Source organism: Felis catus, chromosome B2, assembly GCF_018350175.1.
Source record: "Felis catus isolate Fca126 chromosome B2, F.catus_Fca126_mat1.0, whole genome shotgun sequence".
Lineage (NCBI taxonomy): Eukaryota > Metazoa > Chordata > Mammalia > Carnivora > Felidae > Felis > Felis catus.
The window spans coordinates 71,779,038-71,795,496 of record NC_058372.1 but is presented as its reverse complement, the minus strand read 5'-3'; the positions used below and the strand labels follow the sequence as shown (position 1 = coordinate 71,795,496).

Genomic DNA, 16,459 nt, shown 5'->3' with positions numbered 1-16,459 from the left:
ACCATCTTTTGCTGGTAAAGTAACTGTCAGCTTTATTTTTTAAGATTAACACTGGCTTCCTCTGGAATTTCCAACAATTGAGATCAAGCAAATCGGAGATCATAAAGGCTAACAAATTCACAAGAAGGTAAGTGTAAAGAGTAAACATTGCAAGCTTCAGACTGCTGTCCTTAAAAAGGTCTGCTTGGAAGGTTGCCTTTGGCCAGAATCTTGGAACTCAGATTTGAGGAGTGTTCCCACCATTGCCTAAATAATGAGTAGGCTCCCAGTGCCTGATTTGTGAGGTACAAACAATGTGGTGTATGCTAAATACCTCCTTTCCTTCTGGGAGCTAAAATTTCAGCACATGCTAGGCAGTACATGACCAGTCCCCCAAGACACTTAGAGTGACAAGTCTGTAATAAGCTTCTGTCATAGACAACATTTAGTAGGTATTGTCACAACTTACCGCTGGGCAATTAAGTGCATCCTATATGAGTCACTGGGAAAGGGCACTTGGAAACCTGTGGCTTGTTTCCTGCAGACTTTGCTTCATGCACCTTCACACCTTCACACCTTTTCCCTTTGCTGATTTTGCTTTATATCCATCCACTAGTATTAAATCATGGCCATGAATGTGACCAAATCCTGTGAGTTCTAGCAAATCATCAAACTTTGGGGGTGATCTTAGAGTCTTCCAACACAGTTAGAAACCAATGACAGAATTAGACAACAAAAGAGATTTTAATTCAAAAACTTCAAGTACTAGAATTGCAGATAAGGCAAATAAAATTGTTCCATGTAAAATGACTAAAGAAATAAATGGTAAGAATCACACATTTGAGGAGGAAGCAAATAACCATCAAGGAAGAACAAGCAGATTTGAAAAATAACCAAAGGAAATATCTAAAAATGAAAAAGTTTAAAGAGATAATGGCTGAGAATTTTTCAGAATTAAGAAGACATACGATTCCACAGACTTGGGAAGCATAATATATACCAAACAAGATTAAAAACAAAACAAAATCAATAACTGGCCATATTTTAGTGAAACAGATCACAGAGCTTTAGATATTAAAAGTAGCCAGAGGCAAAAGGAAAATCACTTATATAGAAATAGATGGATATTAGAAATAATAATCAGATGGACAGACTGAAAAAAACAATCTTCATGAAAACAAGGCTGAATTAAAACATTTTCAAGCGAGCAAAAAGATAATCTTATTATCAATGGATTATTGCTAAAGCAATTTTCCAAAAGCATACTTCAAAAAAAGAGGAGATCCTCTCAAAAGCATAATTTGAGGTACAAGGAATGTATAAAATAGCAAATGTTTCTGTGAATCTAAGTAAGTATTTCTGTATAAAATCCTAATAGTAGTCTTGGGGTTATAATAGGATAAAACTAAAATATACCACGATTGTCACAGAAGTTGTGCTAATGTGGTTAAAATACATTACAATCTTTCTTGTTTGGTTGAGAAGGCTGAGATACTTAAGTCTTTGTTAAATTACATAACGGTAACATTTAAGACTAATCACTAAAAACAAACCAAAAAAACCAAGACTCTAAACCTTCCAAGCCATCAGAGGGAAAATTATAGAATAGAACAACAAACACAAAACTAAAAAGGAGGGGGAGGGAGGAACAAGAATAAAGGAGGGGCGCCTGGGTGGCTCAGTCGGTTAAGCATCCAACTTCATCTCAGGTCAGGATGTCACAGTGGATTCGAGACCCACATCGGGCTCTGTGCTGACAGCTTGCTCAGAGTGTGGAGCCTACTTCGGATTCTGTGTCTCCTTCTCTCTCTGCCCCTCCCCCACTCATGCACTGTCTCACTCTCTCAAAAATAAATAAATGTAAACAAAAAAATAAAAAAAAAAATAAAGGAAGGACACAAGTGGATCAGATAGAAATGCAAACGTATTATAGTAGAAACATATTTACTATAATCATAACAAATATTAATAGATTAAATTTGTCAGGCAAAAGAGACAAATTATCAATGACTGGATATAAAGTAAAATTCAGTATGTTATTTACAAAGGATATTCCTAAAAGGCCATAGAAAAACTGAGTTAAAATTACACACACACACACACACACACACACACACACACACACACAATCAGGGAACTATTAACCAAGAGAAACCTGAAAAGGCCACATTTAGAAGAATAAATACATATTTAGAAATTGAGGAGATTCCTATGAAATGGTAAACATCATACTTAACCAGGAAGATAAAAAAACTAATTATGCATGCACCTAGCGAAATAGCCTCAAAATATATAAGGCAAAAATGAACATAACTTAGCAACTAAAAGTGGTATTTTAAACATATTTATATATTGTCATCCTGACTGGATAGCTTGTCCCTTATCTAAGGTTTTATTGTTTCAGAAAACATGCGATACATTGTAATTTTTCCATTTAACATAATAGAAAATAGGCTCCTGGTTAGGAGATATTTTTACACAGACATCTGGTTTTTCAAAAACAGATTAAATAGGAGACACCAACATACTGTTCAAGAATAATTTTTAAAGAGCAAAAGATAGGTAATTTAGATCAAGCCTCCTAAGGACAAACTTTAAAAAATTGGGAAAAAAATAATCATAAAAAAAGTTAACATTTAGTGGTAGGGAGCCTCAAAGATGACCCATGATGATTTCTGCCTTCTGGTAGTCATACTTTCAAGAGTAATTTAAAAAGTATTTTGAATAAATGAAAATACAACATATCTAAATTTGTGGGATGCAGCAAAAGCAGTGCACAGAGAAAAATCTATAATATTGAATGCGTATGTTAGAAAAGAAGAAGGTTCTACAATCAGTGATCCAAGTTTCTACTTTAGGAAACTAAAAAAAGAAAAACTAAATCCAAAGTAAGAAGAAGAAAAGAAATAATAAGTAGAGCAGAAATAGATGAAATTGAAAACAGGAAATCAATAGAGAAAAATCAATGAAACCAAAAGCTGATTCTTTAAAAGATCAATAAAATCAACAAGCTTCTAGTCCGACAAAGCATAAAACAGAGAGGACACAAATATCAGAATTTAATATCAGAAATAATAATACTAATATCAGAAAAAGAAAGGACTTAACTACAGATTCTGTGGACATTAAAAGGATACTAAAGGAATAGCATGAACAACTCTATGCTCACAAATTTGATAAACTAGATGAAATGGACCAATTTCTTGGAAAACACAATTTGCCAAAACTCACACAAGAAATAAACAATCTGAATAGGTTTGTACCTATAAAGAAATTGAATCAATAATTCATGACCTTCCAGATGGGATCCCAGGACCAGAGGGGTTCACTGGTGAATTCTACCAATTATTTAAGAAAGAATTTTGTACAAGCTCTTTCAGAACACAGAAGCATAGGGAATACTTCCTAACTCATGCTATAGGGCTAGCATTACCTTTATACCAAAACCAAAGACAGGGGTGCCTAAATGGCTCAGTCGGTTGAGCATCAGACTCTTGATTTCAGTTCTGGTCATGATCTCATGGTTGTGGGATCGAGCCCTGATGGACTCTGTGCTGGGCATGGAGCCTACTTGGGATTCTCTCTCCCTCTCCCTCTGCCCCTCCCCTGCTCATGCATGGTCTCTCTCTCAAAAAAAAAAAAAAAAAAAAAAAAAAAATTACAGGAAACCTATAGATCAATATCTCTCATGAATATAGATGCAAAAATCCTCAATAAAATATTAGCAAATGTATAAAAAGAATTATACACCACAACTCAAGAGGATTTATCCCAAGTATGCAAGGCTGGTCCAACATTCAAAAATCAATTAATGTAATCAATCACATCAACAGACTACAAAAGAAAATTCACATGATCATTATTAACAGATGCAAAAAAGCAATCTACAAAGTCTAACATCAATTCACGATTAAAAAAAACAACAACTAAGAATAAAGGGGAACTTCCTCAACTTAATAAAGAATATCTATAAAAAAAACCATACAGCTAACTAACATCATAGTTAATGTTGAGAAACTTGAAGCTTTCCCACTAAGATCAGAAACAAGGCAAGGAAGTCCCTTCACCACTCCTTTCAATAGCATATTGGAAGTGCTAGCTAATGCAAGACAAGAAGGGAGCCTGGTTAGCTCAGTTAGATGAAGAGCATGTGACTCTTGATCTCGGGGTTGTGAGCTGCAGCTCCATACTGGGTATAGAAATTACTTTAAAAACCAAACCAAACCAAACCAAACCAAACCAAACCAAAACAAAACAAAACAAAAAGAAGAAACAAAGGTATGCATATTGGGAGGGAATAAATAAACAGTCTTGTTTGCAGATGATATGATCATCTATGTAGAAGACCCAAAAGAACCAAAAACTCCTGGAACTAATAAACAATTATAGAAAGGTTGCAGGATACAAGGTTAATATACAAAAGTCCATCATTGTCCTATATAATAGCAATAGACAAGTGGAATTTGAAATTAAAAAAACACAATACCATTTACATTAGCACTCTCAAAAATTAAATAATTGGGAATAAATCTCATAATATATATATGAGGTCTATATGAAAAAAACTACAAAACTCTGATGAAAAAAATCAAGGAAGAATAAATGGAGAAATATTCCAGTCATGGATAGGAAGACTCAATATTGTCAAAATGTCAGTTCTTCCCAACTTGATCTACTAACTGAATGTAATCCCAATCAAAATCCCAGCAAGTTTTCTTATGGTTATTGACAAACCAATTCTAAGGTTTATATGGAAAGGAAAAAATACCAATAGTCAACACAATATTGAAGAAGACAAAGTTGGAGAATTGATACTATCCAACTTTAAGACCTACTATAAAGTGACAGCAATCAAGACAGCATGGTATTGGTGAGGGGATAAACGAATTTTGTTAATTCTTCACAAAAATTAACTCAAAGTGGATCACAAATCTAAATGTAATGTAAACCGCAAAACGGTAAAACTCTAGAAGATAACACAGGAAGAAACAGATGACCTTGGGTGTGGTGATGACTTTTCAGCACGATCCATTTAAGAAATAATTGACAAGCTGGAGAACATTAAGATTAAAAACTTCTGCTTTGTGAGAGACAATATCAAGAAAATGAGAAGACAACTGAATGAGAAAAAAATATTTGCAAAGGTATCTGATAAAGGACTGCTATCCAAAATACACAAAGAATTCTTAAAACTTAACCTTAAGAAAACAAACCACCCAATCTAAAAAATAAACCAAAGACATTTAACCAAAGATGGTATCAGTTGGCAAGTAAGCATATTAAAAGACGCTCCACATCATGTGTCAGCCGGAAAATACAAAATAAAAAAACAATGAGATACCACTATTGGAATGGCCAAAATCTGGAATCCTGACAACACCAAATGCTGGCGAGGTCGTGGGGCAACAGGAACCCTCATTCACTGCTGGAAGGAATGCAAAATGGTACAGACACTTTGGAAGACAGTTTGGCAGTTTCCTACCAAACTAAACATACTCTTTACATACAATCCTTCAAACATGCTCCTTGGTATTTATACAAAAGAGTTGAAAACTTACGTCCACACAAAAACCTGCACACAGATTATAGCAGCTTTATTCGTAATTGTCAAAATTTGGAAGCAATCAAGATGACCTTCAGTAGTTGGATGGATGAACTGCAGTACATACACATAGTGGAATATCATTAGGCACTGAAAAGACCTGGAGGAACCTTTTTTTTGTTTGTTTGTTTATTTTTGAGAGAGAGACTGAGCGCAAGCAGGGAAGGGGCAGAGAAAGAGGGAGACACAGAATCCAAAGTGGGCTCCAGGCTCCGAGCTGTCTGCACAGAGCTAATGCGGGGCTCAAACTCACGAACTGTTCGATCATGACCTGAGCCAAAGTCGGACGCCCAACCGACTGAGACACCCAGGTGCCCCTGGAGGAACCTTTTCTAAGTGAAAGAAATTAATGTGAAAAGGTTACCAACTGTACAACTCCCAACTACATGGTGTTCTGGAAAAGGCAAAACTATCGACACAATAAAATCAGTGGTTGCCAAGGGATTATGGGGTAGGGGTGGGATGAATAGGAGGAGCACAGAGAATTTTTAGGGCCATGAAAATTCTCTGTATTCTCATTATACATTTGTCCAAATGCACAGAACGTACACCAGCAAGAATGAACTGTAATGTAAGCTACGGACTTCAGACAACTATTATGGTGTACCAATGTAGGTTCATTAAATTTAAGAAATGTACCAATCTGGTGAGGGATGTTGATAATAGGGGAGATGGTGCATGTGTGAAGGCAAAGGCTATATGGGAAATCTCTGCACCTTCCCCTCAATTTTTCTGTGAACCTAAAACTGATCTAAAAAAGATCAAAATAAGTCTATTGAGGGGAACCTGGGTGGCTCAGTTCATTGAATGTCCAACTCTTGGTTTCAGCCCAGGTCATGATCTCACAGTTTGTGAGATCGAGCCCGAGTCAGGCTCTGCACTGACAGAGTCAGGCTCTGCACTGAGCCTGCTTGGGATTCTCTCCCTCTCTTTTTCTCTCTGCCCCTCCCCTGCTCACACTCTCTCTCAAAACAAACTTAAAAAAAAAAAAAAAGTCTAACGAAATCTAAAAAAAGAAAAGATAAGATGGAGGGAGAATGTATTAGATTTAGTCCCAAAGATTCTAAGACTACATTGGTAATTACCAATTACCAAGCAAGTCATACACTGAGGGCACGCCCTATACAACTTACACCACAGAAGCCAGCATGATACTCTAAACACCAAAAACAATCGGTATTATGAAGAATCAAACGGAGAATTAAAAGAACCAGTGCAGCTCTAAAACTCTGGACTGTATCAGTGCCATAAAGCAATCAGGAAATCTATTTTAGAATTCAAACCCTTTGGAATTTTCTTCTTGAAGACTCTTGTGTCTTCCCTTAACTCAATTTTTTTAAAGTGTTTTGTTGCCACACCAGCAGTGCATTAGCTTAAAGAAAGTAACCATACATTTTTTTACATTTTAGTGTCATTTTATGCTACAAAGCTTTATTTACATAGTTCTTCAGAATATATTTCAGTTGTCCATCCACTATTCTAAGTGTGATATGATATCAAATAGAGTAGATTTGCAGGAAAGCATAAAAGAGAGAGAACAATTCTACAACTTAATATATATAGTATCATTAGTGGTTATTATTTTTACAGTTTTCTTTTGAGAATAATCCACTGAATTTTTCTGCCATTGACATTTCAGGATTAAGTTGTCCTTAAGAGCAGTTTCCACAGAGAATCAAGAGTATAACAGTCCAATATATTTTTACAGTTGATATTTGACAGTTTGTGAGTAGGTGCAAATCATTTTTTCTCCCATTTTTTTTCAAAAGTCTTGGATGATGAAGAGGAATCATGACCTTCACCACTACTATATCGGTCATATAAAGTCTGAAATTAAAAACACACACCTGTTTTGTAACTTTTTAAATTCAATGGATTATCAGATTAATAAAGATAACTAAACATATTCTGACATGAAATTAATTTCTCTCTTGTTCTTATAACTACAAAATTATTTTATAAACTATTGAAGATAATTAAGAATTGTAAACACCTAGCTTGGCCTAAAAATCTATCATAAGATACAGCTCAATATTTCTGTAAAAGAAATGTACCATAGCTACTAATAAGCATACATATGCACCTTCAAGCCCTTTTTAGTCTCCCGTATTTTTTTTTAAATAAAGCTAGTCTTAGATAAATTGCTACACTTTAAAATACCCTCATCAGGAAATAGACTATCAGATGATATTTCAACTAATAAACAGATGACATTAAAAAAAATAATACAAATTATTATATAAATAGGCATAATCAGCTATATTAAAATCTACATATTTCTTAAAGGATTCAAGACTAAACCAACAACTAATTTATGAAGATGACAGACATCTCTGTCTTGGAGAACACATAACCTTAGTGATAAAGGAAACTAATTCATCTCTATTTATAAAAGGCTCTAAATAATACACTGGTAGAAATTTAAAACATGAAGATGTTATTACTGAAATAAATAATTAGTAACTGCTTGGTTAACTAAACCAGTGGGCAATAAACATACATAGGGTTCTAGAAATGACAAGGTGTTTGATGGCAATGAGATCCAAAAAATGGTGGCATAGACATAAACCAACACTGGGAGGCTGAAAGGTTTGAGGCATTCACTTTGCGAAGTGGTCTGACTGCTGTACATAGCTGTAAGTCATTACATGTAACAAATACTGAGACTTCTCCAAGATGGTTTAAGAAAAAAATGGCTAGAAGAAATGAATTCAAAAGCTGTGTTAAGAATATTGTTGATTCAAAAGACAGGTTGCTTTTTAAATTTATCCAGTTGAGACCTGACTGCAATCTTAGGTATGCACCTTGTATGACAATTCACTTTCAATTGTGCTATCTGTACAATAAGAATGTAAATCAAGTAAGTCTATTTTGTCAAAAAGCACAAGTATCTAAATGTTGAAATATATTTCATAGTTGTCTTATGATTGGACCAAGTTTTCTTTGGAGTACCTGTTTAAGCATCTAATTCACTAAACTATACAAAACAATTAAAAGTAATGTAGATAGAGAACAGACATTCTTACTTTAGCAGCTTTCAAAATGGAGTTAGGAGAATTCAGACCAACGAGTTGGCCCAGAACATATTTCATTTCTTCAGTGGTGCCCTTAGCCATCTGATTACCTGTAATAAAAATATAATCAATAACCTACTGGTACCATTAAAAAAATATAAAATACACAAATACATTCTGTTTAACAGCACAATGGCTGGCTTTATGTAATTTATCATTGATCAAAGCTACTTACCAAGGATAAGTGAAAATGAGTGCAAGTAAAAAAAAAAGGCGATTTCATTTATTTTAGTATTTTAGAATAAAAGAAACTTCCTTAAGGAAGGAGGAAATCTGGAAGTAGCCCATTCAAATTCTGGTTGTGTTATAGCTAAAGTCTGTTTATATTAGTAATTAGCATAATTACTTAGTATAATTAGTGTAATTACTTAGTAATGAATTAGTAATCTAATAAACTGATTTTCAAAGAAATACCTGGATGAGTTTGAATTTGAACATACGGATGCACCAGAAGCTCAGGAATGGATATCCTCTGTTTAGGGTCCCTTATTAAACAACACTATAAAAATAAGGATTAATTTTTTTAAAAATCAAGTTTTCTTATGTAATATTGATATAAAGTGTTTTTCAAGATTGCACCATACTACAGAAGTTGCTTTCTAGATAGCCCACTCAGAAATGACAAGATTCCATAAGTCATTCTTGCAAAATTCCCAAGTATTCATAAGCTTTTTAAAAATACCTTCAAAATAAACTTAACATGACTTAAAAAGCTAAGCCATTCAATAATTCCCTCCAATAGACTAGTTATATCTACCTATGCCAGATTTCAATGATTTCTTCTAAGCAAACAATTTAAGTATATGAAATCATTCTTCTATATCCATATACTATTAATGTTACCTTTAACACATCTTGAAGATCTTTCTCTGGGATATCAGGAAATTCGATTTCATGATTAGGGTCAATTATGGCATGTAATTTAGAAATCTGATTAATTATATGTTGAAATGGTGTCTTCCCATAAGTCATATAGTACAAAATGCATCCTAAGGACCAAACGTCACTTTTGGGACTTATCTAATTCAGAAAAAAAAAAAAAAAAAAAAAAAATTATTTTAACATAAAATTAATTGTAAGAGTATTTTATATACACACATGTAAACATATATTCCCTGCCATTTAAAATCATAACTAAACCTCAAGGAATGTGCAAGTACTAGATTAAGGTTACATAAAACAAACATCTTTCTCTAGTTTTTGCTATATTTGGTTATTTTTTTTTTAATTTTTTTTTTCAACGTTTATTTATTTTTGGGACAGAGAGAGACAGAGCATGAACGGGGGAGGGGCAGAGAGAGAGGGAGACACAGAATTGGAAGCAGGCTCCAGGCTCCGAGCCATCAGCCCAGAGCCCCACGCGGGGCTCGAACTCACGGACCGCGAGATCGTGACCTGGCTGAAGTCAGACGCTTAACCGACTGCGCCACCCAGGCGCCCCTATATTTGGTTATTTTACCAAGAAATGAGCTTTAAGTCTCTCAACAAACTTGTAATTAAAATATTTCAACCAAAACATATATTACGTTCTTGTCAGCTTGCAAGAATATAAACTAAAAAACATTAACTGCAAATTTTAAATTTATTTTTCTCCAAAATTATTTTATTATAATAAATTTGTATATAACATTAATAATATGTAAATATGCATAGATTTCAAAAATGTTAAGTTGAACTATCCTAAACCCAAGAATGCAAATTATAGAGCCAGGCTGGGCTGCATTTGAATCCTGGCCTTATCATTAGCTAATTCTATGTATCTCCATTTCCTCACCCCTAAAACAGAAATAATAAAAGTACATTGTCATGGGCATTAAATGATGTAACCATGAGATATGGGTAAGCATAAAGAATAATTTCCGGTTATAGTAAGTTCTCAAAAATATTACTTATAACATGTTCTTTGTATTAAACAATCTCATTAGAAACAATGCAGTTTTATAACATAATTACCATTTTGACTTTAAGAGAGAGAAAGAAAAAAAGAAAGCAGAATAGCAGTGTTGACATTAGGAAAGGAGAACAAGAACATAACAAAATACTTTTAACAGAAGAAAGAAAGGCATTTTATAATGATTAGAGGTACAACCAACCAAGAAGATGGTCATGAACTTCTTTGCACTGAAACTACGTTGAATAGAACTATATTGAGTAAAAACTACAATAAATTCTTTTGGTTGGAAGGGTAGAGAGATTTTAGCACACCTTTCAGAAAACGGCAGATAAAACAGACCCCATTGCCGAACACAAAGAAAACTAAAAATTAATGAAAATACTCCTCTTCCTCCAACTTAACCATCTGGAAATTAAATCCGTTTCTACATAAATCATGGATTAAAAAAGGATTTCAGATTCTAGAAAAATAGCAGTGGCTGTGGCAGCATAGTTTTTCTTATTTATTTTTTTAATTAAAGTATAGTTGACACAATGTTACATTAGTTTCAGGTGTGCAACATAGTGACTTGACAATTCAATACACTATGCTATGCTCACCACAAGTATAGCTACTATCTGTCACTACACAACACTATTACAATACCATTGACTAGATTCCCTATGCTGTACCTTCCATCCCATGACTTACTCATTCCAGAGCTGGAGGCCTGTACCTCCCACTCCTCTTTTGGAGATCTATTTTGCCAGATCTCTTACCCACCTCCCTCCCCTCTGGCAACCATCAGTTTGTTCTCTGTATTTAGGAGTCTGTTTCTGCTTTTTATTTGTTTTGCATTTTAGATTGCAGCACAGTTTTTCAGTCTGTCCAAATCCCCAGATAAGACAGACAGAGAAGCCTGTAGCAAAACCATAGACATATGGAGAAGATTTACAACAAAACAAAGTGAAAAGCCATACCCCAAACCCCCAGAATACGAAGAGACACAAACTACCAACAGCCACAAGTCGTGTATAGTAGAGGCATTTGAAACAGAAAGTAGAGGGAAATAGTGAATGTGCCCAATAGAATTCAGAATAGAAACTCCAAATAGCCAAGAGATGTTCATTGGAAAGTAATTTGCAAACAGAGCTAGACTGGGAAGGGTTTGAGCTTTTCACAAGCAGGGATTATCTTACATGGTGGGATAAAAAATTTGTCTTCTGTTCAGAATCATTAAGGCCACTGTTTAGCAGGTGATTACATCGAATGGAGATTTACCCATAATATTAAAGCACTGAGTTGAAAACTGAAAAAATCTGAACTCTACAAGCAATTCAAAATAAATCTTATTTCAAAGTATTTTAAAACTGCAACTGAAAACTTTAGAATTAATGAAAATTAATACTACAAAAAAGTGGAAGTAGAAGTTAAAGTAAAACTCAGTAAAATTCAGTTTTAATGTTTTCATTAAGAAAGAATACAAAAATTAAATTGGCAATTATCTAAATCCAGAAACTAGAAAAAAAAGAAACCTAAAGGAAATACAATTAATAAAGATAAAAGCAGAAATTAGAGAGCAAATGAAAATAGAATTAATAAATGAAGACTTGGTTCTTTAAAATTAACAAAACCTTGGAAAGTCTAACCAAGAAAAAGAAAAAAGACAACAAATCTAAGTATTAAAAGAAAAGGGAAAGCTAAACAAATAATAAAAAGAATTTTATAAGAGACTATTTGACATAATGTTATGTCAGTTATTTGAGAAGAAATTTAGAAGCCACAATTTTCTAAGAAGGAAAATATAATTAGTAAATAAGCACATATTTATCAAGCAATTATTTAGGGCTAGACAATGTATTAAGTGATTTATATTCTTTATCATTTAATCCTCACCTTTAAAACAGGTACTGTTTATAAGCTGAATTTATAGATGAAGAAACCAGGCAAGTTAATTCATAAAGATGGTTGTTAACAAAGAGGCAGGTCTATTACTTGAATGCAGGTCCCTGGACAACAATGTAATGCTTGCGTGCACTGGTTACACTGCTATAGAGCAACGAAGGATTAGCTCGGGAGCCAGAGGCATCCAGGCAAGCAAAATGAGCCCAAGAAGAGACACCAATGAGGCTAACACAAAGTTCACTGAGGTGGTAAAATAAGGCAAGTGGGAAAGTAGCTGTGACAGGCTGGGAAAAAACTGCCTATTAGAATTGTACTTGGAAATGTAGAATTCACAAATGAATAAATGGTAAGAGATAAAATGTAAGAACCAAAGAGGAAACAAAAGACTTCAAAGATCATTTTAATGTGCTTAACTCTGAGCTAATTTAGTCTTAATTTCTACCTTTCATTTTGAAACTGAAAAAAAATACCCTGGGTACGTTTTTTGTTAGAGCACATTGTTGAGACATCCCGTATTAAAAGCACAATATTAAAAGAACAGTCTCAAATCAATAACTGTAAAACTGAATCCCATGACCATTTGCCAAAGAAAGCAAGGTCTCTAAAATGGCCTAAAAAGTTTTAGAACTTAAGCAACTTTCAGTTATCTGTTAGGTTTAATCAGAGAATAGTCCATTCCCTTCTGATGCCAGATAAATGGGATCTAAATAACCTTCATAATACCTTTGACTTGGATTTCCCATTCTCTCTTGAGGAAGACATATCTTTGATTGCTTCTGGTGGCATATAATTAACTGTACCAACCTGTATGCCAAAGCACAGAAAACACTAATCAATGAAAATATTTTATTCTGCTTTAGATTTTTTAAAACACAAATGTCAGATTCTTAGAAACTTGAATAATTACATATTTCAGTAATATATTTTTAAAAATCAAGTAACTGACAATGCTTTTAGGACATAAGTTTCTTCACAACTCCAGAAAAATAAATTGGGTCCATAATCAGAAAAGTTATTCCTTTCAGAGTGCTAAGCTTTTTCTATGATTATGATGGGCAACTACCATAAAACTGGAGAGGCTAAAATTATATTAATGGCCATAAACTTGAGGAATTGATATCACTCATTTCTCTGTGCTGGAACAGGCCTAGAATGCTTTAAAAAAAAAAAAAAAATCAACCAACCAACCAATCAAAAATCTAGCTACGTCTCCAAGTATTCCCTGGGCCCATGTCCAGAGTGAGATGGGGCAGGAATCTAAATCATGCAAGAGTTTTCACAGTCAGATTATGCCAACCTTAAAAGGCATTTATTTTAGTCTAAAATAAGTGGTTCTGTTTTCAAGCACTGAATACCTGTACTTTAGGGCCTTGCCATAGAGGGAATCTTCAAGTTGATTTACCATTACATGTTCAGCCATATTTTTGATACAAAGAGAAGTTATTATCAAATAGAATTGTTTCAAAGGCATGCTGTTCATCTATTCCTCCTAAAAATAGTCTAGTTTTACTTCTAGGATTATGGCACATCCACACCAAAAATCTGCATACATAGAACACATCATCTTGACTTCAAGCAGGGTTATTTTTAGTTATTCTTTGGTGTTATCACCTCAGTTTTTATGGAGACAAATTTATTAAGTTTGTAACTGCATATCCTATTAGAAAAAGGCAGTAGAGTACAATATTATGGTTGTTTCCAATATGAAGGCCCACTTAAGAATTTTTTTTCAAATGCAAGTGATAGGAAAAGCTTTACTTCTCCAGAAGAATGAAATAATCTTACCTCATGGACAATAAAAAAAACATGTAACTGCAATTCCCTCTTTGGTTGCTACCAGGAATCTCTGAGACAAAGTTTCAGGTGAACTCAAGATCATGACAAAGGTGATTTCCAAGACAGGCATTATGCTTCTCTACCTCAGCTATAGGAAAATCATTTAAAAGTGCCAGATTTATTTCTACCTGATCTTGACTCTCTAAAGTGTATTAAATATGGTTTTTATTCTTATAGTATCTATTCTTAATACAAAGGTTTCAAATCCTTTGAAGAATGAGGTAGGAAAAATAAAATCCCCATTAGCAAAATACTTTACAGGTGAAATGGAACTGAACCGTAGTGGGTAGTAACCAACCATTCATTAAGTCTTACCTGAGAGTCTTTAACAATACTTGTTGTATCTGGTTGCATTTGATTTGCAATCCCAAAATCAATTAGTTTTAGCATTCCATCAACTATCAGAAAGTTAGCAGGTTTCAGATCACTGTGAACGATGCCTTCAAAATAAAAATCCATTGTAATATCAGACAATGTAAAACATTCTAAGTATAAAAGAAATTTCACAATGGGCTACCTAGGTGGCTCAGTCAGTTGAGTGTCCGACTTCTGCTCATGTCATGATCTCACAGCTCGTGAGTTAGAGCCCTGCATCGGGCTCTGTACTGACAGCTCAGAGCCTGGAGCCTGCTTTGGATTCTGTGTCTCCTCTCTCTGCCCCTCCCCCGCTCACTCTGTCTCTCTCTCTCTCTCTCTCTCTCTCTCTCTCAAAAATCAATAAATGTTAAAAAAAAAAAAAAAAGAAATTTCACAATCTACTGGCCTAGTTGATTCCTTTGGTCAAAGTAAATGCTCATGTATAATATTTTTTTAATGTTTATTTATCTTGAGAGCGAGAAGAGAGCATGTGAGTTGGGAAGGGGCAGATAGAGAATCCCAAGCAGGCTCCATACTGTCAGCTCAGAGCCCGACGCAAGGCTCATCTCAACCAACTGTGAGATCATGACCTGAGACGAAACCAAGAGTCAAACACTTAACCAACTGAGCCACTCAGGAGCCCCTCATTTTTAATATTTTCTAAAAAGATATAGTACCGGCAATGTACCAAGCACTATTCTAAGTTTGCTGCTTATCTTGAATCATTTAATCCTCACACCAGAACTGGGGTAATTACTATACTAATATTATCCTTTTAAGTGAAAAAACTAAGGCACAGAGATTAAGTAATTTGCTCAAGGTCATAAAACCTAAGTGACAGGGACGCGACTTGACCCAGGCACTCTGGCTTCAGAGTTTATGATCTTCACCACCCACTAGATAACATCATAAATTATATTGTCAGATGGAAGACCCTAATGCTCCTGACACCTCTATCCCTACAGCCCTGATCTTAATCACTGAATTATCTTTTAACTTATAGGGAGACATGAGGAGAAAAATTACAATTAATCTAGGTTAGCAGTTATTTTTTAAAAAGGATAAGGTAAAGGCAGAGAAGCCCTAAAAAGAACCAAGTCCAACTAACAAAAAAAACAACCTAGGGCTAACAATTGAAAAAGAATAAAACCAACTCCCACACAAGGGACACAATACAAAACGACTATCATAATGAGCACAATAAACATCTCAGATCTTTGGGATGCCTGAACCCCTAAATCTCAGATCTGCTATAACTGAACTATTTGGAGACACAGGATAATGGACTATGTTAATACTAATAAAGATATGGGTATATTTTGCACTATGGATTCATTATGGCTGTGGGGACTTGAGTTCATGCACTATATCCTTTGGTTAACGGTGTTTTAAAGAAATGTTTTTTGTGCCTTCATCTTTAAATGAGCGTCCAAATATTTAGTTTATCTAGTCTAGAGGTGCCAATAATAAATACCTAAAAATCGTAAGATGACACTATTAATGATTATTGTAACTCAGCATATAATGAGTTTTAAAATACCATGTTGATGAATTGTGTAAACTGCCTCCAACATATTTTTCCAGTAACTTTTACGTTCCCATGGATTGATGGATTTTTTCTTTTTGAGCCAACTATTAAGATCTATATTTCCACATTCCATTACCATGTAAATGTACTGGTCCGTGATTTCACTGCCATTAAAAACAAAAACAACAACAAAAAAATACATGGTTAGCTTACACTATTAAGACTAAGTATTTATCTTCTTTATCTGTAGAATTATAGCAAAAATAGTGTTCTTTTTTTTTTTTTTAATTTTTTTTTTAACGTTT

At 34.2% G+C, this 16,459-nt stretch overlaps 1 protein-coding gene across 7 annotated transcripts in view; it reads right to left on the bottom strand.

The window, feature by feature from the left end:
* Positions 1–6,990: 6,990 nt before the first annotated feature.
* TTK (TTK protein kinase) overlaps positions 6,991–16,459 on the bottom strand; it is a 40,361-nt gene continuing 30,892 nt past the window's right edge. For all 7 annotated transcript variants that reach the window (XM_019830888.3, XM_045057768.1, XM_045057767.1 and 4 more), the window contains 7 exons: positions 16,167–16,318; positions 14,585–14,709; positions 13,157–13,237; positions 9,499–9,675; positions 9,070–9,154; positions 8,608–8,705; positions 6,991–7,408 (listed from right to left, as the gene is read on the bottom strand). In XM_019830888.3, coding sequence (XP_019686447.1) covers positions 7,322–7,408; positions 8,608–8,705; positions 9,070–9,154; positions 9,499–9,675; positions 13,157–13,237; positions 14,585–14,709; positions 16,167–16,318 — 805 coding nt within the window. In that variant the 3' untranslated portion in view covers positions 6,991–7,321. The remainder of the gene's footprint in view (positions 7,409–8,607; positions 8,706–9,069; positions 9,155–9,498; positions 9,676–13,156; positions 13,238–14,584; positions 14,710–16,166; positions 16,319–16,459) is intronic.